This window comes from Hemiscyllium ocellatum, chromosome 9 (assembly GCF_020745735.1).
Source record: "Hemiscyllium ocellatum isolate sHemOce1 chromosome 9, sHemOce1.pat.X.cur, whole genome shotgun sequence".
Classification (NCBI taxonomy): domain Eukaryota; kingdom Metazoa; phylum Chordata; class Chondrichthyes; order Orectolobiformes; family Hemiscylliidae; genus Hemiscyllium; species Hemiscyllium ocellatum.
This window is the reverse complement of record NC_083409.1, coordinates 74,238,708-74,263,463: the sequence shown is the minus strand read 5'-3', so window position 1 is coordinate 74,263,463 and position 24,756 is coordinate 74,238,708. Positions and strand designations below refer to the sequence as shown.

Below are 24,756 nucleotides of genomic sequence, written 5' to 3'. Positions count from 1 at the left end.
AAAGGTTTGGTTACCTGGGAAGACCAATTTTTTTCCTATTATATCAATTTCTTTAATCCCACCACCCTTCCTCAAAAGTCATTCAAAAAAGGTACCTGAACAGTGTCCACTGCAAAATGCCCCTTACATAATCCATTGTTTTCATGTTAGTAATTCTTTAGCATGGACAATCTTCCCTTCCTCATTTTCCTTCTCAGAGTTCAGTATGTATTAATAAAAGTGTTACAGGTGAACAAAATCCAAGGAGTCTTTCGATATCAATTTAGCTGAGCTAACCTGATCCAATTCAATCTAGAACATTTCAATTCAGTGTTCTGATCTATTCCATATTATTTTTATTCCTGAATTTCATAGGTCATCTGACTTTGCTTGACCATTATTAACCTACCAATGCATGTTTTTATAGAAAACAGCTATAAATTATTGTAGACAGATAATGGGGAAAAAAAGCTTTGGATATTGGAAGTCTGAAAAATAAAAATAAAGTGCTGGAAATGATCCAATGAGAGGTTATCAATTTGAAATTTTAATTCCCAACAGAAATATCATGATTAGATAGACTTACATAGTTTGAGTGAAAGGCTTAAATTCAGTCAATTGAGTAACTAAGGAAGAATTTATCAAGTTGGAACTTAAAATGTAAGTTACAGGCAACCTGTGGTTCAGCTGGTTAGGGCAAGAACTTTCAGAGTCATGCTGGTTAAAAATTATTCAGATTCAGTCTCTGGCGGAGTTGAAAACAAAGGAATGAATTTTAGCCTGGGGAGCAGGCCCTGTGCAGTGGGAAATAAGATTCTAGTGAGATTTGGAAAATGCCTTTCCCAAATAACCCCCAGAATTCAATTACAAACCTGCTGTCAACTTTTTGTGCATTCATAGGTGGCTTGGTTGACAGGCTGGAGGTCCTTTTGAAAGGAAGCCAGCTCCACACAAAGCTGAAGCCTATAAGAGGCAGCCAGGTCTATGAGAGAGTGAGTGTGTTTGGGGGACGATGGTGACTCACAGAAGGTTGAGTACCAAAATGACCCGGACAGTCTCAGTTACAGGGTTTGAGTGAGGCAGACGCACATATGGGAACCTAATCCATGATGGAGGGATGTTTAGACAAAAGTTGCAAGGGTGAAGGCTGCCTGGTTCTTTGGGCTTAGGGAAAAAATTCCTGCTCCTAACGAACAAGCTGTTCTGGAAAGGCATTTGCCCTCAGCTCCTCCTCTTACTTGGAATGAGGTTCACCCGGGAGAAATCAAATTGAGGGCCAGGCTCGAGGAGAGAATCCAAAATTTGAGCAAATCAGTATGAGATCAGAACTTCTGTAGGGTCACTTGCCCGAGGACAAAATCAGAAACTGGAGCAGATCGGAGTTGGGACGGAGTTAAGAAAGTGGCAACAAAAAAAGACAAACCAACTGTGACTTCATAGGAAGGCTGGGAGTTGATTAGTTGGTGAATATAGCGACTGTGTTTCCCTGTCTACAAAATGGCCCAAGCATCTGGGAAATTGATTACTACTGTTTTTAAAATGTCAGGTTTGAATATTTTTCCAATAATTAAGTGACATCAACAGAAGTGGAGAGTAAATGGTGATTTTTTTTCTTAACAGCTATGTTGATTTAGTAAGTTGCAGAATAGTAGAGAAATATACTGAAAGAACAAAACATGTTGAAGAATTTCAGCTTGCCTTCATCAGAAACACAGAGGGAAGAGGCACATAGCCTGGACTGTATGCATTTCCCACAGCAACTCCTTGTCTCGAGTTGACTTGTGAACCAATCAGCATCCTTTCGCATGCAGTATACATTGACATTCCCTTTGAAATCTGGCATCCTTCCCTTTGTCATGATAAGTGCTTTGACAACAGATCCTTTCTCATCAATACTTAAAATGGTTATTAGATGAGTTACTAGCAGAGGTAAATTGGTAATGTCTAAGTTAGGGTTACTATCCACATATGCTATTATACAGAGTGTGGCGAGCGAGATTGCAGGTACAGAGAGGCACATGGAAATAGTCAAAGATCTCACTGAAAGGCAGACCTGGATGTGGAATATTCCTGGATATTAAGATGTTCAAAAATTATAAAGAAAGAAAAGAACAAGGATTGTATAACTGATTAAAGAAAACATCACAGGACTGGAGAAAGAATTGTCCATTGTAATCATGGACAGAGTCTATTTGACTAGTGCTATGGAATAATTGATGCAAACAAAACAGAAATGGTGCAATTACTTGGTGGTAAAGATCCAAGAAATGAACTGGCCACAAGACTGAAAGAGCGGCAATAAGGATGGACTTTAACAGACTGGGATATTAGTAAAGGAAAGAAGATTGTGGGACAAGAGTTTATTTAGGAGATTTAAAAAAAACAGCAATAAGTCTCCAGTCCAAAACGAAAGAAGGTATTGCTAGACCTTGTTCATAGATAGACCAAGTGGCAGTAGGGCAACATTTAGGGGACCATGATAACTGTATCAGAAGATTTAGTTTAGCCAGGGAAAAGGACAAGGAACAAATCAGAATAATAATAATTAATTGGGGAAAGGCAATGTGAAGCTGGTGATTTAAGCTGAGGATCATCACACCTCAGATGAGGGGAAAGGTTGAGAAGGAAAGTCCTCCAAAGTAACCTCAACTGGTGCAGGAGTTGAATCCACACCATTGACATCCTCCTGTCATACAAACCAGGCATCCAGCTAACTGAGTTAACTCACTGTCAAAGTCAAGTCACCATAGTCCTACTGGACTATAGACCTGCTGTCTTGGAGAGAGATGACTGCTGGTGGTTTAACATGAAGGTCACCATACCTCAGGCAAGGGGTGAGGTTGAAAATGAGAGCCCTTCATAGTATCTTCAGCTGGTGCAGCAATTGAATCCACACTGTTGGCATCACTCTGCACCACAAATCACCCGTCCAGGCAGAAAAATAGTAAAAGACTGATAAATGGAGTGAGTAGGCATAAAAAGGAAATTTATGCAGGGAGGAAGAGGGAACGGCTGAGGTACTGAATCAATTTTTTGTGTCTGTCTTTACCAATGGGCATGTTGCTCAGGTTATAGTGAAAGAGGAGGTAATTCACACACAGCTTTACTTGAATATTTAAATTACTAAGGTCCTGTTTGCCCTCCATCCTGCCTCAATCAAGACCTCTCTTTTTTTAAACCCCTGACATGATATCAAATCATTCTTTGTTGCCAGCAAAAATCTCAGATTCTTGATCCTGTTAATTATGTAGTAGTTTCCACTAAAATTATGCTTAAATGGATGATATTTGTAAACAGGAGATGGTTTGGTTGTGATGTTGCTCTGAAGTCAGGTACTTAATTAATCACAAAAGCTCATACATGAAGAACAGCTATTAAGGCAAGGCACCATGAAACTGTACTCCAACAGAAACTTAAAGTGTGAGTTTAAAAAAGGGTGAAAACAAAACAATGGAAGGTTTAAGCATTTTTTTTAAAAAAGCAGAAAGAAAAGACCTAACTGAGTCTAGTTTCGTTCAGCCTACTAGCATGGACAGAATTATAGTAAAATTATTTTAAAATTATCATTTCAATTACAAAGAAACATTTCAAATCTCATTATGGATTTTCTTAGAATTAAATTTTTTTGCTTTCTTTTTTATGCAACAGAGTGGATACACTGAACATACGTACTCCTGCAATATGGCTGTTTCAGTGACCTGCGGGTAACCAAAGTCCATCATTTCATCAAGAAGTTCGTACATTAGAATAAAGTTGTCCTGTATACTCTCTTGTTCAAGATCTCCAAAGTACTCAATGAATATCTAAAATTATAAAAGAGAAACGTATCTTTAGAGGTGCATTATAGATTAAGGCACCAACTGTGCACTACAAATCTCACTTGATTGTTGCATTTAAAATTTCCAACAATTAACCATGCACCTTCAAAAACACTTTTCAAGAGATATTTAATGATACAGAGAACCCAGCTGGAAATGCTAGATCTATGTCAGGTGGCTGGTAAAATCCATCTTAATTAATTGAATTCTGGATGGGGAGTTAACTTTTGAGAAGGGCTGGGTGCCCCTCCCTGTGCAAAATCTCTGATTACAAAACAACAGATTGCAGTCAGTGTTAGTTTCTTGCATGTTGCACCACAATTCAATTTATTAATACTCATCAATTCTGGTTTTGACCAGTTTAAGTGAACTCTTTGAAGAATAATTTGAAGAGCAGACCATGACCATGGGCTGACTAAACACTTCAATGCCTTTTACCAACATTAAAACCATTTACACTACCGATTATCAAACCTTTAATTTGAACATACTGAAAAACTAAGCTTCCACAGCAGTCTGGGGTACAGAATTCCAAAGATTACAAGAATAACTCATTCTAGTCCTAAATGGAATTCCCCTTTTTTTTGTTAAAAAGTGTTCATTGGTTCTACTCTCCCCCACCACAGGAGATATCTTACTTGCATTTATCCTATTGCTTTAAGTATTTTGAACATTATAATGAGATCACCTTTTATTCTTCAAAACGCTAAAGAAGACATGCTCAGTTTGCTCAGTCTCTCCATGGACAGTCCCACCGGCCTGGGAGCAAGTCTGGTGAACCTTGATGGCATTTGCTCTCTATAGCAATATATTTATTACACAAAACATTGCAAAAGATTGTTCACTTGTGACCTGTTTACATTTACAATTGGTTTGCTCATTCATCTAGGTCTATAATTAGAATATTTCTTAAAGCCTATTTCTAGAGTAACAATTCTAGCCACTACTTCCAAGCCCCTTTCTTTTCTTCACCGCTTAATTTTCTGCAATATTCTGTTATGATAATGAGGTTCAATTCAAGTTGATGCAAATAGTTGATACAGTGAGTTAGAATTACAAAATCATTCAATAATTGAGCTAAAACATCAACATGTGGCATAATTTATTATGTCTGTGTTGTCTCCAGCTGAATGTCTACAGCTGATGAGACAATGCTCAAATTATCCCTCCTAACATATGAGACCAAGACATGGATAATGTGTTATTGCAAGATCCAAAAGGCATTTATTACAGGTCATTATTATGTATAACTATTCCATTCACAGGCATATCCATGCCAAGGCCATCATTAACCTATTCAGTTACAAAGATAACCATGTTTCAAATGTTTGCAGTAAATATGGAAATAATAAAGAACTTAAACAGGTTGAATCCTATGCTTTTTGCTTACGTTTGAGTTGCACTAGGCTTTTTGAGGGATTTCCACTATGATTTCTGCTGTTGTCCTTTCAATTCCACCATATTAACTATTCATCCAATCCCGATGGTGTCTGTCACTTCTAATTATGACCTCACCTTATCAGATAGATTTGTGGACCCACTCTTGATGCAGTGAATATCCACCTGTGGATATGTCTGCTGTGCACCCGACAAGCATGATAATGTGGCTTTGCCCCTCAATTGCAAAGTAATGGCACAGAAGCTACAGAAACACATTGTAGAGCTGACAGTCCCTTGCACAGATAACCCTAATCTATAAATTCTTTCATCATTATACCACATCCTTCATCTGTCCATACAAACATCTCATCTGAATACCCTGAAGTCAATACTTTCCTGTCCTCAGTGCCCACTATAGATCCACAATTTGTCATTGTGCAAGGGGGGAGCATCAGACAAATGCAAACATGAAACTTTATTTACAGACAGCAAAAGTGAATGCCAAAAGTGATAGAGGCTGCAATTCACTCAAAAAAGCAAACCCAGGTTTCTGCATTATGACCAACGAACATTTTACAGTGCATGATGGTCAGCTGCACCCAGCTCTCATCCATTGGAAGGTGGTATCAACGAGGTTCTGTCTGGCTTTAGTTCCAAACACAGTTGAACTGTCATGGACAAGGAGCTTCTCCGCCCCCGCCCCCAATCTGTCTCAAAACAGCTCCTGTTCTGCCAGTTCATCAGCAACTGTTAAACTGTCTCATTGCCTTGTCAACCTGAAGCCTACTTAAACTCCTGCTGCAGCTTTTCAATATTAGTTACCAGTGTGCCAATGTGAGAGTGTACCTCCTAAGTTGCCTACAAGTATATTGGACAGGTGCATGATGGCCATCGGAGGTTGGCCCCTAGCATGCAAAAGCAAGCATGGATATGCATCTCCCGTCTCTGGATCATGCCGAGATGCTAATTGGTCATAATAATATGGAGATCCTTTGGAACAAGCAATGAGCTGAAGTTGACAGGTACTCAGTCGGATTTCCATCAAGTTTTTTTTGATGGCCAGTTTATTTGGAGTGTTGGTAAGACAGAGGTAAAAACAATGACTGCAGATGCTGGAAATCAGTGTTGGTAAGACAGACAGCTGAATATTAATTATGTGAGATGTGCTGTAAACAAACAATAATTCCCCTCAATTAGCAACGCGAGCTATTTAATGAGAAAACCATTTTGCTGCTTGTCAAAAGAATAAAAGACATAGCAAGAAGCTCCCAACATTAAAATACGCTGCATTTCTTCCCTGATTCTGCTACAAATCACAGCGTAGACCATATCACTCAGACTCCATAAGCTTCTGTCCTACTCAACAGTTTACCATGAACAGCTTTCAATGAAATACTGCATTTATATATTAACTGAAATTCTATCTCAAATTTTTTCTCACATTGCTATGTACTTTTATTTATTGTATTTTCCCTCTAAGGGCATCTTATCTTGCAAAATGTTGAAGTAACTGTGAACATTGTCAACAAACAAAACATGAACTATGTTTAAATGTTCTCCACAATATGGTCATGGTCAGCTCTGAAAATATATTCTGTAGTACCATTAAAAAAAACCCACTGAAATTAAGAGAATACTAAATTTCCAACTGTCACCTTCTATCGTTGGGACTTGTAATGATTGTAATGAGGTCAGCCAGGTGGACCTCAGAAGATGAATTCCCTTATTGGTGCTGCTAATCTGGACCAATCAGGGAACCCTGGCTGACAGACATAAGCAGGAGTGTTCCCCTTTTCCATGGTTACGTTAGAACCTGGATGTCTCTGGAGAATGAGCACGCGGTGTCCACCAATAGCCTGGAGCTATTCAGGGAGAGGTGGGCACCGCAGGGAGTGGAATGTATTATTTCCCCCTCCAACTCTATTTTGATTTAATCCCAGCCCTCCCCTTCACTGTTTGATCACACAGCATTGCCCTTTGATGCGAAGGGCACTGCTGGTCACTGGCCACTTGGGTGTTTTCTTTCTTCCTGGTGGTGGAACCTTAATAAAGATTTGTGCACCTTGTGTCTTTCACTATGTCTCACACCTGAACACACACAAAAGAAAAAAGGAAAGGAAAGAAAGAAAAAAAAAAGAGGTTCTGTGTCAGAGGTTCTGCTCAGTCAGAGCTGGCTCTGAGGGAGCTGGATCAGTGTCAAGGACTCCCCACATCAATAAATGGTGACTTGATGACGGGTTACTGGCCTCTGGAGGTACTGCAGTGAAGATGAGAGAAAAGCACATTCCTGGAAAAAAAACTCTCCACAGTTGTCTTTGAAATGATGTAAGCATTTTTGGCATGATGCCATTATTTGGGAAGTTTAATTCATTCAATCCTGTTGTCAAAGACTGTGCCCAGAATGTAAAAAGAATGTTTTTCTCCAGGCAAATTACCTTGGGGCAAATGAAATGCAACAGCTTGTGGACTCAGCCTTTTTGGTTCTCGGAACCTAACTTTCCATGAGGCAGCAGATATTGAACCCTTTCAAGAGTTGACAAATTTAGATAAGGAATATTATGAGCCCAAGCCTCCTCTAATTCAGAGACACTGCCAGTTTTACTTGGCAATTCAAGAACCAAAAGGAATCTGTATTGGGAGTTTTGACAAGGTTAAGTCAACTGGCGGAGGCAGGTGACTTTAGTTTAACCCTTAATGAGATGCTGAGGGATGATTTAGCATGTGGGATTAACGATGCAATCATGCAAACGCACCTACTTACTGAAGCCCAACTGTATTTCCAAACAGGCACTACAACTGTCTTTACCATTGGAAAATGCAACAAGTGGAACATATGAGTTGCAGGGCATGCCTGTTGAATTGGATTTTGATTAGCAGGGATCTGTGAGAGCAAAAGGAATCAACAATACTTGGAAAAAAAACAGTTTGAACTGACAGTAATCAGCCTTTATTGATAATACTGCAGCAATTATGGCTGAAACTTGAGGAGAGGGAGAGATACAAGTCGTTCTGAATTTCTCTTCCAGGTTTTGCACCTTTACAAAGAAAAGAGTAACATTTATATACTTTAAAATATGCTAAGAAGCGACAAATTATCACGAAACATTTATCATCCATAACACTAAACTTTTGCCTTATTAGTCATTCGCGTCATTCCATAACTTTGTTTCTGTGTACGGACATTTTGTTTAGGCTAAAATCTGTAGTTTAAAATGTATAAGCAACAAACCTTTAAGAAGATTATTGAAGTTTTATCAAGATTGTAGAACTTGCTTACATTCCGCTTGTCATGAATGCTGTTTCTAATCTTTTGCCACAGTCCTTCTTAACTTATTAATCTATAATTAGATTTGGCCAATTTTTCCCATCATGCAATGTTAAATATCCCCGACAATACCATAAGCCAATGGAAGTGGACACCCTTACCAGTCCAACTGAGATTGGGGAACACCACTTGAGTGAAGGCAATCATATAGCCTTGCTCAAGACATATCCCCTACAGAGGGACTCTGAGTCAGCCCAAGCAAAACCCTAAAACAAAGCCAAGCCTCAGCCAAACCGATAACATTTTCTTCAGGATGCTAAATGGCAAAACATTGTAGTTGCTGTGGGTATGCAGGTTCGAGACGGAAGGAAGTTTCACTAGGCCTGCATTGAGAAAGAGAACTCATAGCCAGTAGCCAGGAGAGTGCACACCCTGGAAAATCCACCTGTATCTGGCTTGAAATAGTTAAATTGCTTAGCAACATCCAAATCAGAGCCAACAAAATAAATGTCTAGTTAAATGGTCACCTGGTTCTAAAGGAGTTTAATAGGACACATTTGTATCAATGATTATAGAAGCAGTTTTTAATAAAATTTACTCTGAACTCAACCCTTAAGTTTTCAGAACACCTTGGCTAGACTGAGAACCTATACTGGGATCCTTTACAGGTTAAGGGTACAACTTCAGTTCCGCTCTCACGAGAAGCAGCTGGTTCAGTAGTAAAAGGCTCGGCCCAAACTTGATGGAGTGTAATTGGTTGAAAAATCATCTGGATTGTCTCAATCCAGCCATTTAGAAAATGGCTGCCTGATTAAAAAATCCTAATTAAATACTGCAATATGTTTCAGGAAAGTCTTGGAACTATCAAAGGAGACAATCCCACCTTGTCTATTGACCAGGAAACAATTCCACGATTCTGCAAGGCCTGTGCAGTGACATTTGCCTGATGAGCAAACGTGGAGGCAGAAATCAATGGGCTGGAATCATCAGACCAGTCCAGTTTGCAGAATAGGCAGCTGTTTGTGTTTGTGAAGTCTGATGGGTCGGTTCACCTTTGCAGGAATTTTAAACAAACGACAAAATGCTTTTTGTAGATGGATAAATACACAATGTCTTGTATGGAGGATTTATATACAAAACTGGTGGAGGTGGGAGGTTGTCCTTCACAAAGCTAGACATGAGCCAAGCGTAATTGCAATTGCAATCAGATGAAGATTCACAGATATAGGTGACAATTAATATCCATTAGGGTTTATACGTCAAAAGGCAGTCTCATATATTGGTATCAACAGCCTGTGCCATTTCTGAGTGGACGATGGAGAATTTTTATGAGGTCTACCCTAGGTTGCCATTTATCTGGATGACAAGTGAAGAAACAGCTATCGCCCTCAAAAGGTGTTGGCACATGATGATCCCCAAGCGAGGTCCTGTATTGACATGTGATGACTCCCCATACAGCAGTATTACCTCATAGGTGGCTGAATGGAGAGTAATGCCCACTAGCATGTGCATCTAGGCCTTTGGCTAATGCAGAGAGTAAATACACCCGGAGAGAGAAAGCTAGTTTGGCAGTCATATTTGGAGTCAGGAAGTCTGATCAATACCTTTAGTGAAGTGATTTTGTATTAATAATAATCCCTGCCAGACCTACTAAAGCAGGATAAGGCAGTGCCACTAGAGCTTCAGACCAAATCCAGCAGTGGGCTCTAATACTAAGCAGTACAATTACAAGCTGGCACACCATCTGGGAAGCCAAGTAACAAATGTCACTAGATTGAGCTGCCTCCCATGGGCAGACATGCCACCAATGGTACCACCACTGGAAGAGTCTGTAAATGTTTTAAATTTTATGAACACACTTTAGTATTAGACTTTAGATGCAGAAAGATCTGGTCCCGTCAGAACTGAAACAGCTGGTGGTGATGGGAGAAACTAAAGTGCCGTCACAACCAGAACGGAAACCTTGTTGGACCCGGGTAGACCAGATCACAGTAGACAATGGCATATTATTATAGGGACCAAGAGTGATTGTCCCGAGCAAAAGTCGCCACCAGATACTGGTTGAATTCCACCAGATCATCCAGCGGTTTCCAAAACGAAGATGTTGGTGAGAAGTTATGTCTGGTGGCCAGGATGGCAAACATAGCCCCATTGGTGGACAATGCCCAGAGTGCCAACAAGGACAGATTACTACCAGCAGGCCCCCTACATTTATGGGAATGGCCAGGTAAACCTTCGACTTGGTTACATGGTGGCTATGCAGGTCCTTTCATGGTCTCAATGTTCTAATCGTTATGGACAGCCACTCAGTGGCTGGATGTTCAGTGTTCATTTGTCAAACGCGGGGATGACAACAGAAAAGCTGAGCACATCTTTTGGAATACACAGACTCCCGGAGGTGTTGGTCACAGACAATGGGCCATTGCTTACCAGCAGGGAATTTGAAAATTTCCTAAAGTTGAATGGTATTCAACATACAAGGATAGCTCCGTACTTTCCATAATGCAATGGTCTGGCAGAAAGAACAGGTCAAGCTTTGAAGGCAGGATTAAAGAAACAGCCTACAGCTTCACTAGATACCAAACTGCCCGGTTCCTATTTGATTATACGACCTCATGTAACTACAGGGATAGCTCAGCAGAGTTGCTAATGGGAAGAAGACTGCAATAAGTTATATCTGATCTTCTGGACCTGGTGGGGAGGATAAAATGGCATCAGGAACATCAGTGTTGGACACAAGAATCTGCTAAGTGAGAGAGACAGTTTACTTCAGTTTGGTGCAGGAACCACAGGAATGGCCCAGCATGGGTAACAGTCATGGTCAGTGCGAGATTAAGTCCATAGACGTGTAAAGTTTGGCTAAGTGCGACAGTCCTGAACAAGCATGGGGACTACATGAAAACTGCAAACTCAAACAGTGTGGGAGCAAAACGTGCCCAGCTCCTGACACTCTTTCTAATTGTTCTGGAACCTGTGGGTTCACCCTCTCTATCAAGGTTGAAGATACTTTGGAATCTGAGACAGACATAGCAGATGTTGCCACCTCCACGCCTGTGCTGCTTGAAGGAGGAAATAAATTTCTTCCAAGATGCTCCAGACACTAGAAATGAGTTATTGTGCCTGACCCAGAACTAAAATGCCCCAGGAAGACGTATAAAGAAAAAGAATTTGCCTATATCCTTGGACTCAGAAGTGGAGAAATGTAGTGATTGTAATGAGGTCAGCCAGGTAGACCTCAGAGAATAAGATTTCCCTTATTGGGACTGTTAATCTGGTCAAATCAGGGAGTCCTGGCTGACATATGAACAGGAGTGTCAAATATCCTGCTCACTCGAGGGATCAGTGATAAGGACTAACCAGATGTAAATAAAGGGTGACTTGGTGACGGGATACCAGCCTCAGTGGAGTTATTTCAGGATTCAGCAAATTTTCATCATTATCACCAACTAACTGGTACATGTTCCATGGCTATGCCTCTTCTAATCAGAGTCAACCTGCTAATCAATCAATACTCATCCCATACCATATAAAATATTTTATTTAGAGTCATAGAGGTGTACAGCATGGAAACAGACCCTTCGGTCCAACCCGTCCATGCCAACTAGATATCCCAACCCAATCTAGTCCCAACTGCCAGCACTGGGCCCATATACCTCCAAAGACTTCCTATTCATATACCCATCCAAATGCCTCTTAAGTGTTGTAATTGTACCAGCCTCTACCACTTTCTCTGGTAACTCATTCTATACACGTACCACCCTCTGAGTGAAAAGGTTGCCCCTTGGTCTCTTTTATATCTTTCCCCTCTCACCCTAACTCCCTGACCCCAGGGAAAAGACTTTGTCTATTTATCCTATCCTCAATTTTGTAAACCTCTATAAGGTCACACCTCAGCCTCCGACGCTCCAGGGAAAACAGCCCTAGCCTGTGCAGCCTCTCGCTATAGCTCAAATCCTCCAACCCTGGCAACATCCTTGTAAATCTTTTCTGAATACTTCCAAGTTTCACAACATCCTTCCAATAGGAGGGAGACCAGAATTGCTCGCAATGTTCCAGTGGTTTAACCAATGTCCTGTACAGCCGCAACATGATCTCCCAACTCCTGTACTCAATACTCTAACTGATAAAGGAAAGCAGACCAAACGCCTTCTTCACTATCTTATCTACCTGCGACTCCACTTTCAACGAGCTATGAGCCTGCACTCCAAGGTCTCTTTGTTAAGCAACACTCCCTGTGACCTTACCATTAAGTGTATAAATGCTGCTAAGATTTGCTTTCCCAAAATGCAGCACCTCGCATTTATCTGAATTAAACTCCATCTGCCACTTCTCAGCCCATTGGCCCATCTGGTCCAGATCCTGTTGTAATCTGCAGTAACCCTCTTTGCTGTCCACTACACCTCCAGTTTTGGTGTCGTCTGCAAACTTACTAACTGTATCTCTTATGCTCGCATCCAAATCATTTATGTAAGCGACAAAAACTAGAGGACCCAGCACCGATCCTTGTGGCACTCCACTGGTCACAGGCCTCCAGTCTGAAAAACAACCCTCCACCACCACCCTCTGTCTTCTACCTTTGAGCCAGTTCTGTATCCAAATGGCTAGTTCTCCCTGTATTTCATGAGATCTAACCTTGCTAATCAGTCTCCCATGGGGAACCTTGTCGAACGCCTTACTGAAGTCCATATAGATCACATCTACTGCTCTGCCCTCATCAATCTTCTTTGTTACTTCTTCAAAAAACTCAATCAAGTTTGTGAGACATGATAGACATGTTGACTATCCCGAATCAGTCCTTACTTTTCCAAATACATGTACATCCTGTCCCTCAGGATTCCCTCCAACAACTTGCTCACCACCGAGGTCAGGTTCACCGTTCTATAGTTCCCTGGCTTGTCTTTACCGCCCTTCTTAAACTGTGGCACCACGTTTGCCAAACTCCAGTCTTCCGGCACCTCACCTGTGACTATCGATGATACAAATATCTCAGTAAGGAGGTGCAGCAATCACTTCTCTAGCTTCCAGAGTTCTCTGGTACACCTGATCAGGTCCTGGGGATTTATCCACCTTTAACCGTTTCAAGACATCCAGCACTTCCTCCTCTGTAATCTGGACATTTTGCAAGATGTCATCATCTATTTCCCTATAGTCTATATCTTCCATATCCTTTTCCACAGTAAATACTGATGCAAAATATTCATTTAGTATCTCCCCACTTTCTATGACTCCACACAAAGGCCGCCTTGCTGATCTTTGAGGGGCCCTATTCTCTCACTAGTTACCCTTTTGTCCTTAATATATTTGTAAAAGCCCTTTGGATTCTCCTTAATTCTATTTGCCAAAGCTATCTCATGTCCCTGTTTTGCCCTCCTGATTTCCTTCTTAAGTATACTCCTACTGCCTTTATACTCTTCTAAGGATTCACTTGACCTATCCTGTCTATATCTGACATATGCTTCCTTCTTTTTCTTAACCAAACCCTCCATTTCTTTAGTCATCCAGCATTCCCTATACCTACCAGCCTTCCCTTTCACCCTGACAGGAATATACTTTCTCTGGATTCTTGTTATCTAATTTCTGAAAGCTCACATTTTCTAGCCATCCCTTTACCTGCAAACATCTGCCTCCAATCAGCTTTCGAAAGTTCTTGCCTAATACCATCAAAATGGGCCTTTCTCCAATTTAGAATTTCAACTTTTAGATCTGGTCTATCCTTTTCCATTTTAAAACGGATAGAATTATGGTCGCTGGCCCCAAAGTGCTCCCCCATTGACACCTCAGTCACCTGCCCTGCCTTATTTCCCAAGAGTAAGTCAAGTTTTGCACCTTCTCTAGTAGGTAGATCCACATACTGAATCAGAAAATTGTCTTGTACACACTTAACAAATTCCTCTCCATCTAAACCTTTTACATTATGGCAGTCCCAGTCCATGTTTGGAAAGTTAAAATCCCCTACCATAACTATCCTATTATTTTTACAGATAGCTGAGATCTCCTTACAAGTTTGTTTCTCAATTTCCCTCTGACTAATGGTGGGTCTATAATACAATCCCAATAAGGTGATCATCCTTTTCTTATTTCTCAGTTCCACCCAAATAACTTCCCTGGATGTATTTCTGGGAATATCCTCCCTCAGCACAGCTGTAATGCTATCCCTTATCAAAACGGCCACTCCCTCTCCTCTCTCGCCTCCCTTTCTTCTTTCCTGTAGCATTTGTATCCTGGAACATTAAGCTACCAGTCCTGCCCATCCCTGAGCCATGTTTCTGTAATTGCTATGATATCTCAGTCCCATGTTCCTAACCATGCCCAGAGTTCATCTGCTTCCCTGTTATTTTATTTACATTGAAATAAATGCAGTTTAATTTATCAGTCCTACCTTGTCTCTGCCTGCCCTGACTGTTTGATTCACTTCTGTTCTCAGCTGTACCCATCTCAGATCGATTTCTTTCCTCGCTATCTCCCACCCTCCCCCCACCTCCCCGCCCCCCCCCCCTTACTAGTTTAAATCTTCCAAGCAGCTCTAGCAAATTTCCTTGCCAGTATATTAGTCCCCTTCCAATTTAGGTGCAATCCGTCCTTCTTGTACAGGTCACTTTCACCCCAAAAGAGATTCCAATGATCCAAAAATGTGAATCCTTCCCCCATACACCAGCTCCTCAGCCATGCATTCATCTGCTCTATCCTCCTATTCATGCTCTCACTAGCTCATAGCACTGGGGGTAATCCAGATATTACTACCCTTGAGGACCTCCTTTTTAAATTTCTGCCTAACTCTATAATCTCCCTTCAGAATCTCAACCTTTTCCCTTCTGATTTCGTTGGTTCCAATGTGGACAATGACCTCCTGCTGGTCCTTCTCCCCCGTGAGAAAATTCTGCACCCTCTCTGAGACATCCTTGAACCTGGCACCAGGGAAACAACACACTATTCTGCTTTTTCTCTGCTGGCCACAGAAACATCTGTCTATACTTTGGATTACAGAATCCCCTAACACAATTGATCTCTTGGAAGCCGACATACCCCTCGTTGCATTAGAGCCAGTCTCAATACCAGAAACTTGGTTGTTCGTGCTATGTTCCCCTGAGAATTCATCACCCCTTACATTTTCCAAAACAGCATACCTGTTTGAAATGGGTATATCCACAAAAGACTCCTGCACTAGCTGCCTACCTCTCTTACCCTTCCTGGAGTAAACCCATCTATGTGACTGTATCTGATACTTTCCCCCCTTCCTATAACTGCCATCCATCAAATACTGTTGCTGTTGCAAATTCCTCAAGGCTTCTATCTGTCTCTCCAACCAATCCACTCGATCTGATAAGATTTACATCCAACAGCATTTACGGCAGATATAATCCGCAGTAACCCTTAAACTCTCTTTACACTCCCACATCTGACAAAAAGTACATATCACTGCAAAAGCCATTTTTGCTCCTTTCACAATCTACAGACCCAGAAAATAACACCATCTTATTCCTCTACAAACACTGCCCCAGGTTAAATTAATAGCTATGGCTTATATTTTAACTTTAATCAAGAGACATATCGCCAAAAACACACAATCAAGAAAGAACCCACTGTACTCACTAATACAGCCTTTCTCTTGGATAGACTTAAAACAAAAATTAACATATCTGATTCTGTGCTGGGAACTTTGCCCAACGGTTCCTCCAAGATTAGTTGTGAATTTCACTGTTTGTTAATTTTCCCAGATGCACTCCGATGTCCAACAAGACACGAATTCAAACAGCAAAGGCGGTAACTGTGCAAGTTCTCTCTCCTGCACCGACCTCACCATGTGCTTCCTTTGTCTGCTCTTCTCCCTGTTGTTTTGACTTTTTTTTCAATGTTCCAAAACAATGCAACAGCATATAAAACAGTAATTGCAGCTTTTGGAATTCGAGGAAATCACCTCCAACACCTAAAATACCTCAAAAAAAAGGAGCAGCTCTTACAGCTAGAAATTTTTCCTGTCCTCCATCTTGTTCTTTTTTCAAATTATCCTTATGAGTGTAAAGTGAAAAGCTTTGCCAAAACGATGTCATTTTTTCAGCAATATTACAGCCTTTTTAAAATTCAACACATGGAAACACTTCAAAGTCCAAAGTACATACCAATGCACAGATAAGGGGACACAAAGTCAATGACCACAGATATGAGCCGTTAGCTTCTGGGTTTATCTCAAAAATAGCATTTATGCGTGGTTTGATTACCAAGCTTGTTTTCATGCAACAATTTGGGATCAAAGCACATGTCTCAGTAAAAACAGTCAATAAAATAACACTGAATTGTTAAAAAAAAGGAGTTGCAATACAATTACCATTGTGATATGAGTGCGATATAAACATTACAGCAGCCTATGTGGAATATCAGCATTCGAGGGCAACCCACACTTTGCATTAAGCATTCTATTGTATTCAAATAAAACTTTTAAAGGTTATACTTAAAAAAAATGGAGATATGAATGGCTTGGTCAAGATTTGGACTGAGATATTAGAAACAGTGTTTCAAATCTTGAGATGACACCAAAAAGAAAGTAAGGTTAAGATTGTGAAAAGTGGAGAATTCATACAGAATATTAATCATGGGAGACAAACAAACATACTGTAAATAAAGACCATGAAATCATTTTTTAGAATAACAGAAAAATAAGATCAGGAACAATTTGGTTGCATTAATAGAGTACATATACATTACAATAAAGTCTTTCTTGAAAATCTTGTACAGGAAAAACACAATGCTCAAGATACGATGCAATGTTCACCCTGTACCTGAGTAAGTTGGTCATATCCTTTAGTTAGGACCGTGTACAATCTTGCTCATCAAATCACAGAAGTTATTAATGTCTGCATGGGCAATGCAATTAATTCTGAATTTCAGAGACTGAAGTTAAAAAGCTTAGATTTGTTTTCAAGAAAAACAAAGTTGTGAGCTGACCCAAGTATTCAAACTTATGAAGCAATGCTTTATTTCATATCAAATAGCAAGAAAGGAAGAAAAATAACAAAAGCCATCCGCCCAGATTTTACATATAGCAGCAAAGCAACAGCACTAACCACTGCGGATCCAGAAAGAACCTATCCACAAAGAACTTGTGACCTTTCTGGTGAGTTTCACCATTCCAAAACACTAACTTGAATCTCATACCAAGTAAAAGGAATCTCGCAACAGCAGTATCAAACAGGGTAAGAAATAAATCACATTTGAAGAATAGACAGTAAACCAGCAAATTAAGATGTGTTAATAATACCTCACTTTTATGAATTTTACAGGAAGACATTTAGCGATTGAAACATATAAATTGGATAACAAATTATCATGAACAAACTTTTAAAGTAATTATGTTGAAAGAAAATTATGGATTTAGAAAAAATATTTTCACAAAATTAAAATTAGTTTCCCAAGACCAGGGGAGCTTCTTCAGGATAACTTATGACTTAGTATGCCATTACAAAAATCAGATACAACTTGTGAACAAAATGTGTGGGTTTTTTTATAGGTTTAAACATTACATTACAGAATTAGAGGACTATTTCCCAGCCAATACTTGCTCGAAGATATTGATTTGTAGGAAGTTGCAAGGAGTGGAAGAGCAGAGATTCACCAGCAGCAAAATCCTGGTTTGCAAGTTTTATAGATATTAGTGTTAATGATTGCCAACAGGTTTTAGATCTGGAATCTCCAGGCTAATTATCACAATCCCAACTTTTTAGTTCAGTGAATATTAAACAGATATGTGGAGTACATTAATGAGGAAAGTCTCTAAAGTAAATAACATAAAAAATTTGCTTCTTGGATTAATTTAAGAGAAAAAAAATTGAGAAATGTGGTGTAAAAAACAATTGGATAGTATTAAGCTAATTCAAAAAGATTTTGGATCCTTTTCTCTATAATTTCTTCTAATTTCACTGGAAAGATAACTACTGTATGCATGATCTGAATGACAGGATATTTAGTATTCATCACATTCAATTTCAAAACAGAAAAAAATTAAATGGAATAGCAATTTTTAAAATGCTACAAAATTTCTTAGATTAATATATTAAACAGCCTTGTGATGCTATAATGAAGTTACTGTGACATCATAAACAAAGAGTCAGGAAGCAAAGAATCAAGTTTAAAACAACATCAAGTTAAAACAACAAGTATGTATTCTTTTTCAAATTATGCATATTTTATTTTAAAATTGCTTTGTAATTCCACTCATGCATTCATAGCAATTGTCAGGAAAATTCATTTCAAGTTTCCTCAGTAAATTATGATAGCTGGAAATAGCTTCTCAATCGAAGTGAAGTCAGTTCCAACTCAGAATAACATTTGTAAGTGTTGATTTCAGTTTAACTGAGAAATATAGCAAGTTTTTGATGAGAATATACTGGTTAGTGATTCAATAAAATACTGGGATCTCAAAATGCCTTATTTAATGTAACCATTGTTGAATTTTCTGTTTTTCCATTTATATCAAATTGAATATTGTAAAATCAGCCAGAAAACAACAGACACAATAAATGTGATGTGTTTTATAATTAATGGTTTCCAGAGGAGTATACTTTTTGTTTCAAGGCTTGGAAGTCACCTTTCAAATACACATTTAAAACAGATTACGTTATTTTTTGCTTACCTGTTTAACTTTGAAAAGGAATGCAAAAGATAATGTAATATTGGTATTTCTTTTCATTGTACATACCACTGAGTTTCTTGTTAAGGTTTTTGGCTTTGATTATGAGTCATAAACATAATGGAACAGCTTAATGTATATTTAAGGATGCAGCTTAATTTAAGGATACTGTAAATATTTTTGTATTTAATCCACAAAAAGTAGACATCATCTTTCTCCAAAATTGGGCTTAAGGATCCATCCTCCTCTTTGCTTAGAAGTAAAGGCATGAAATTCTCAATCATCGACATTGTAACATTCCCTCGATAATTGCGGGAAATGAGAACCTGCGTAGGAAATTGTTACAATTCATTATTAAGGAAGTAATAGCAGGACATTTGGAATGTCAAAATACAAATCATCAGAGTCAGCATGATGTTTTTTTTTAAATCAAGGATAAATCATATTTGACCAATTCACTAGAGTTAATACAGAACATAGAACATTGGAGCACGGGAACAGCCCCTTCAGCCCATTTCTGTGCTGACCAGGATGCTATTCTGAATGAATTCCATTTGCCTGCACATGGCTCACACCACTCTATTCCCTGCCTGTTCTTGTGTCTGTTCAAACACCTCTTAAATGTTGCCATAACATCTAACCACATACCCTGGCACTTAACACTGTGTGTAAAAGTTTTGTCTCGCTTATCTCCTATAAACTTTTTTCCATCTAATCTTAAATCTATGGCCTGTAGCACTTGGCATTTCCATTCTGAGGAAAAGACTTTAACTATCTATCCTATCTCTGAAGATGTAAAAGGCAAGGTGGATAATAGGGACCCTGAAGATGTACTATCCAGAAGGCACTCAGTGAAGTTCTTCACAAAAGGTTAGTACAAGAGGTATGATCACAGAGTTAGCAGAATATATTACCTTGGATAGAGGACTGGCCAACCAACAGACAGTCAGGATAAATGGATCTTTTTCTGGTTGGCAAGATGTAATTAGTAGGGTACAACAGGGTTTTTGATCCTTGGACCCCAATTAATTACAATCCATATTAATGACTTGGATGTAAGAATAGAAAGTACTCTAGTGAAATTTGCAGATGATGCTAAAGTACTTCGGCAAGTAAGTTCCAATAAAGAAAGAAGAAATTTACAAATGGATGTGGTTAGGTCAGGTAAATGAGGTAAAATTGGACAATGATGACGTTTAACATGAATATGTGTGAGGTTATCCATTTTGGGTTAGAGGAATAGAAAGGCTAATTTTTACATAAATAGAGAGAAACTTCAGAGTGCTTAGGTGGAAAGGGATCTAGGTGTCCTCGTGCATGAACCACAAAACTAGTGTGCAGGTACAAGTAATAAGGAAAATAAATGGTATTTTGGCGCTTATTGTTAAAAGAAATGTAGGGAAGTGTTGTCGCAATCATATAAAGCATTAGTAATATCTCAGTGTCATACAGCATGGAAACAGACCATTGGGTTGAACAAGTCCATGCCAAAATGAATATTTTTTGTCTTTTCTATTGTGAATACTGTTGTTGTCAAGGAGAATATTGAGAAACAGGCTAAGAGACCAGGTGGGATTGAGGTTCACATGGAGGGTGGTGTTAGAAATTCTGGAAAGTGCAAAAAAAGATAAATCCCCTGAGCCAGATGGGATATATCCTCGGATTCTCTGGGAAGCCATGGAGGAGACTGCTGAGCTTTTGTCTTTGATCTTTATGTCATCATTGTCTTGAGGAATAATACCAGAAGACTGGAGAATAGCAAATATTGTTTCCTTGTTCAAGAAGGTAAGTAGAGACAACCCTGGTAATTATAGACTAGTGAGCCTTATTTCGGTTGTGGGTAAAGTGTTGGAGAAAGGTTATAAAAGAGATAGGATTTATAATCATCTAGAAAGGAATAAATTGATTAGGGATAGTTAATATGGTTTTGTGTAGGGTATGTCATGCCTCACAAACCTTATTGAAGGCGACCAAACAGGTGGATGTGGGTAAAGCTATTGATGTGGTACACATGGATTTCAGTAAGGTGTTTGATAAGGTAGGCTACTGCACAAAATACAGGGGCATAGGATTGAGGGCGATTTTGTGGTTTGGTTCAGAAATTGGCTAGCTGAAATAAGAGAGGGTGGTGGTTGATGGGAAACAGAGTTCCCATCCTGGAATTCAGTTACTAGTGGGGTAATGCAAGGATCTGTTTTGGGTCCAGTGCTGTTTGTCATTTTTATAAATGACCTGAATGAGAGCATAGAAGGATGGGTTAGTAAATTTGTGGATGACTCTAAGGTCAGTACAGTTGTGGATAGTGCCAAATGTTACAGAGGGACATAGATATGCTGCAGCGCTGGGCTGAGGGGTGGCCAATGGAGTTTAATGGGGAAAAGTGTGAGGTGATCCATTTTGGAAGGAGTAACTTGAATGCAGAGTACAGGACAAATGGTAAAATTCTTGGTAGTGCAGATGAGCAGAAAGATCTCTATGCCCTTGTACATAGATCCCTCAAAGGTGCTGCCCAGGTTGATAGGCTGTTAAGGAGGCATACGGTGTGTTCGCTTTTATTAGTAGAGAGATCATGTTTTGGAACCATGAGGCTATGCTGCAGCTGTACAAAACTCTGGTGCGGCCGCACTTGGAGTATTGCATGCGGTTCTGGTCACCGCATTATAGTAAGGATGTGGAAGCTTTGGAAAGGGTTCAGAGGAGATTTCCTAGGATGCTGCCTGCTTTGGAGGAAAAGTCTTACATGAAAGGTTGAGGGATTTGAGGCTGTTTTCTTTAGGGAGAAGAAGGTTGAGAGGTAACTTAGCATAAGAGATACAGTTAGTAAGTTTGCAGATGACATCAAAATAGGAGGTGCAGTGGACAGCGAAGAGGGTTACCTCAGATTACAACAGGATCTGGACCAGATGGGCCAATGGGCTGAGAAGTGGCTGATGGAGTTTAATTCAGATAAATGTGAGGTGCTGCATTTTGAGAAAGCAAATCTTAGCAGGACTTATACACTTAATAGTAAGGTCCGAGGGAGTGTTGCTGAACAAAGACCTTGGAGTGCAGGTTCATAGCTCCCTGAAAGTGGAGTCTCAGGTAGATAGGATAGTGAAGGCGGCGTATGGCATGCTTTCCTTTACTGGTCAGAGTATTGAGTAAAGGAGTTGGGAGATCATGTTGCGGCTGTATAGGACATTGGTTAGGCCACTGTTGTGAAACTTGAAAGGGTTCAGAAGAGATTTACAAGGATGTTGCCAGGGTTGGAGGATCTGATCTGCAGGGAGAGGCTGAACAGGCTGGGGCTGTTTTCCCTAGAGCATCGGAGGCTGAGGGGTGACCTTATAGAGGTTTACAAAATTATGAGGGGCATGGACAGGATAAATAGGCAGTCTTTTCCCTGCGGTCGGGGAGTCCAGAACTAGAGGGCATAGGTTTAGGGTGAAAGGGGAAAGATATAAAAGAGACCCAAGGGGCAACTTTTTCACGCAGAGGGTGGTACGTGTATGGAATGAGCTGCCAGAGGTGGTGGTGGAGGCTGGTACACTTGCAACATTTAAGGGCATTTGGATGGGTATATGAATAGGAAGGGTTTGGAGGGATATGGGCCAGGTGCTGGCAGGTGGGACTAGATTGGGTTGGGATATCTGGTTGGCATGGACGGGTTGGACCAAAAAGTCCGTTTCCATGCTGTACATCTCTATGACTCTAGTTGAGACATAAGATAATCAGAGGGTTAGGTTGGGTGGACAGTGAGAGCCTTTTACCTCGGATGGTGATGGCTAGTATAAGTGGGCATAGCTTCAAATTGAGGGGCGATACATATAGGACAGACATCAGAGGTAATTGCCTTACTCAGAGTAGTAGGGGTGTGGAACGCACTGCCTGAAACAGTTGCAGACTTGCCAACTTCACAGGCATATAAATGGTCATTGGATAGGCATATGGACGAGAATGGAATAGCGTAGGTTAGATAGCTTCAGATTGGTTTCACTGGGTGGCGCAACAGCAAGGGATGAAGGGCCTGTACTGCACTGTAACATTCTATGTTCTATTAACTCTATCTATACTTCTCATTATTTTATAATTTTTTAATCAGACTGCCTCTCAACTTCCTGTGCTCCAATGAAAAAAGTCTCAGCCTATCCTGCCCTTATAACTCAAACCTTCTATATCTGGCAACATCCTAATAAATTTCTTCTGAACCTTCTCCACCTTGATGTTATCCTTCCCCTTACTTGAAGGGGGATTGTAGTTGCATTGGAGGCAGTTGACTAGGTTGATTACAGAGATATGGGTTTGGTCTTATGAAGAGATGATTGAGCAGTTGAGGCCGATACTTTCTGGAGGTTAGAAGAATGAGAAGAGATCTAATTGAAGTATTTAAGATGAAAAAGGAGAGTGACAAAGTAGATGTGGAGAGAAAGTTTCTTCATATGGGGAGATCCAGAACAAAAAGGTCATAGTTTTTAGGATAAAGGGGTAGCGGATTTAAAAGAGATAAGGAGAAATCTCTTCTTTCAAAGGGCATGATTCTGTGGAATTAACTACACAGGATGTAGTGGTTGTCAGGACAATGAGTAAATTTAAAAGGAGGAGATTGACAGATTTTTAATTAGTAATGGGTTGAACAGTAATGGAGAGGGAGTAGGAAAGTAGAATTGAGGCTAAGGTGAGATCAGTCATGATTGCATTAAAATAGTCTAGCAGGCTCAAGGGGCTGAATTGTCTGATCCAACTCTTAGTAGGATTTATGATCGACAATTTACAATTGCCAATTTACAATTCACAATAAATTTGGAAAATATGTAGAATAGTTTGTTAAATTCATTTTACTGGTAGCCATATAATTCTCAACCTGATAAAAAGGAAATCCTCTGCAAATATATATTCAGAAACTGCTGCAAATATTGATATTTTGTTCACCGGAATATCAAGTCATATTTCAAGTTAAATAAACACTTAAATATTATAAGATTGCTTATATTTATATGGCAAATTATGTTGAAGCATTTTCATAATAATTAGCAGGCAATGACTTTTGTAGATGGACACCGTATCAAAAATAAGTATTTTTAATCTCTTTCTAATGGTAGAGTACTCATCTGCTGCATTTTAGGGTCAAGTCTGTGGCTGCAGTTCTCCACCATTAAATTCAGCTGTGTTTTAATGAGAAAGTAATGAGGAAAGGTCAAGCCAAAGAGGAGGAAAACCAAGACCAATTACTTGCCTGCCTGCTCATCTCCAAAAAAGAAAATTGGTATCAAGTTGTTCATTGGGTGAGACTCTGAACCATTTACTTTGATACAGCATTTAGATAATATGTGAAATAAACATTCCACTGAGAAACAAAGCCATAGTGATCTCACTATACACTTCAGTGAACATATTTCAGCATTTTTCATTACATTAGTTGTGCAACCAGGGGTTAAATATTAATTAGAATGGATGAAGCTGTTACAAACAAGCCAAATCTACACAGTGGTTAAAATGTAGCCTTAATGATATTTAAAAAAAATTCATGGGAAATTATTAACAATAATTCATAAATTTCTACTATATTACAACACTTTTATGCAGGCTTGCTTTTCCATCAATAGGAAAGACTGAAATATACTCAAGGCCTTGCACGTTTTAGTAAAAGCATAATAAATGTGGCATAAACCTACCTGTCCTTTGTTATCCAAAAAGTAAATGGCAGAAAATGTCAT

At 39.6% G+C, this 24,756-nt stretch overlaps 1 protein-coding gene across 1 annotated transcript in view; it reads right to left on the bottom strand.

Moving 5' to 3' along the window:
* The window catches only part of LOC132818769 (AP-1 complex subunit mu-1-like), a 53,278-nt gene extending 28,522 nt beyond the window's left edge, over positions 1-24,756 (bottom strand). Inside the window, exons 1-4 of the mRNA XM_060829839.1 lie at positions 24,715-24,756; positions 19,233-19,389; positions 19,067-19,134; positions 3,652-3,782 (exon numbers count right to left, since the gene is read on the bottom strand). Coding sequence (XP_060685822.1) covers positions 3,652-3,782; positions 19,067-19,134; positions 19,233-19,389; positions 24,715-24,756 — 398 coding nt within the window. The remainder of the gene's footprint in view (positions 1-3,651; positions 3,783-19,066; positions 19,135-19,232; positions 19,390-24,714) is intronic.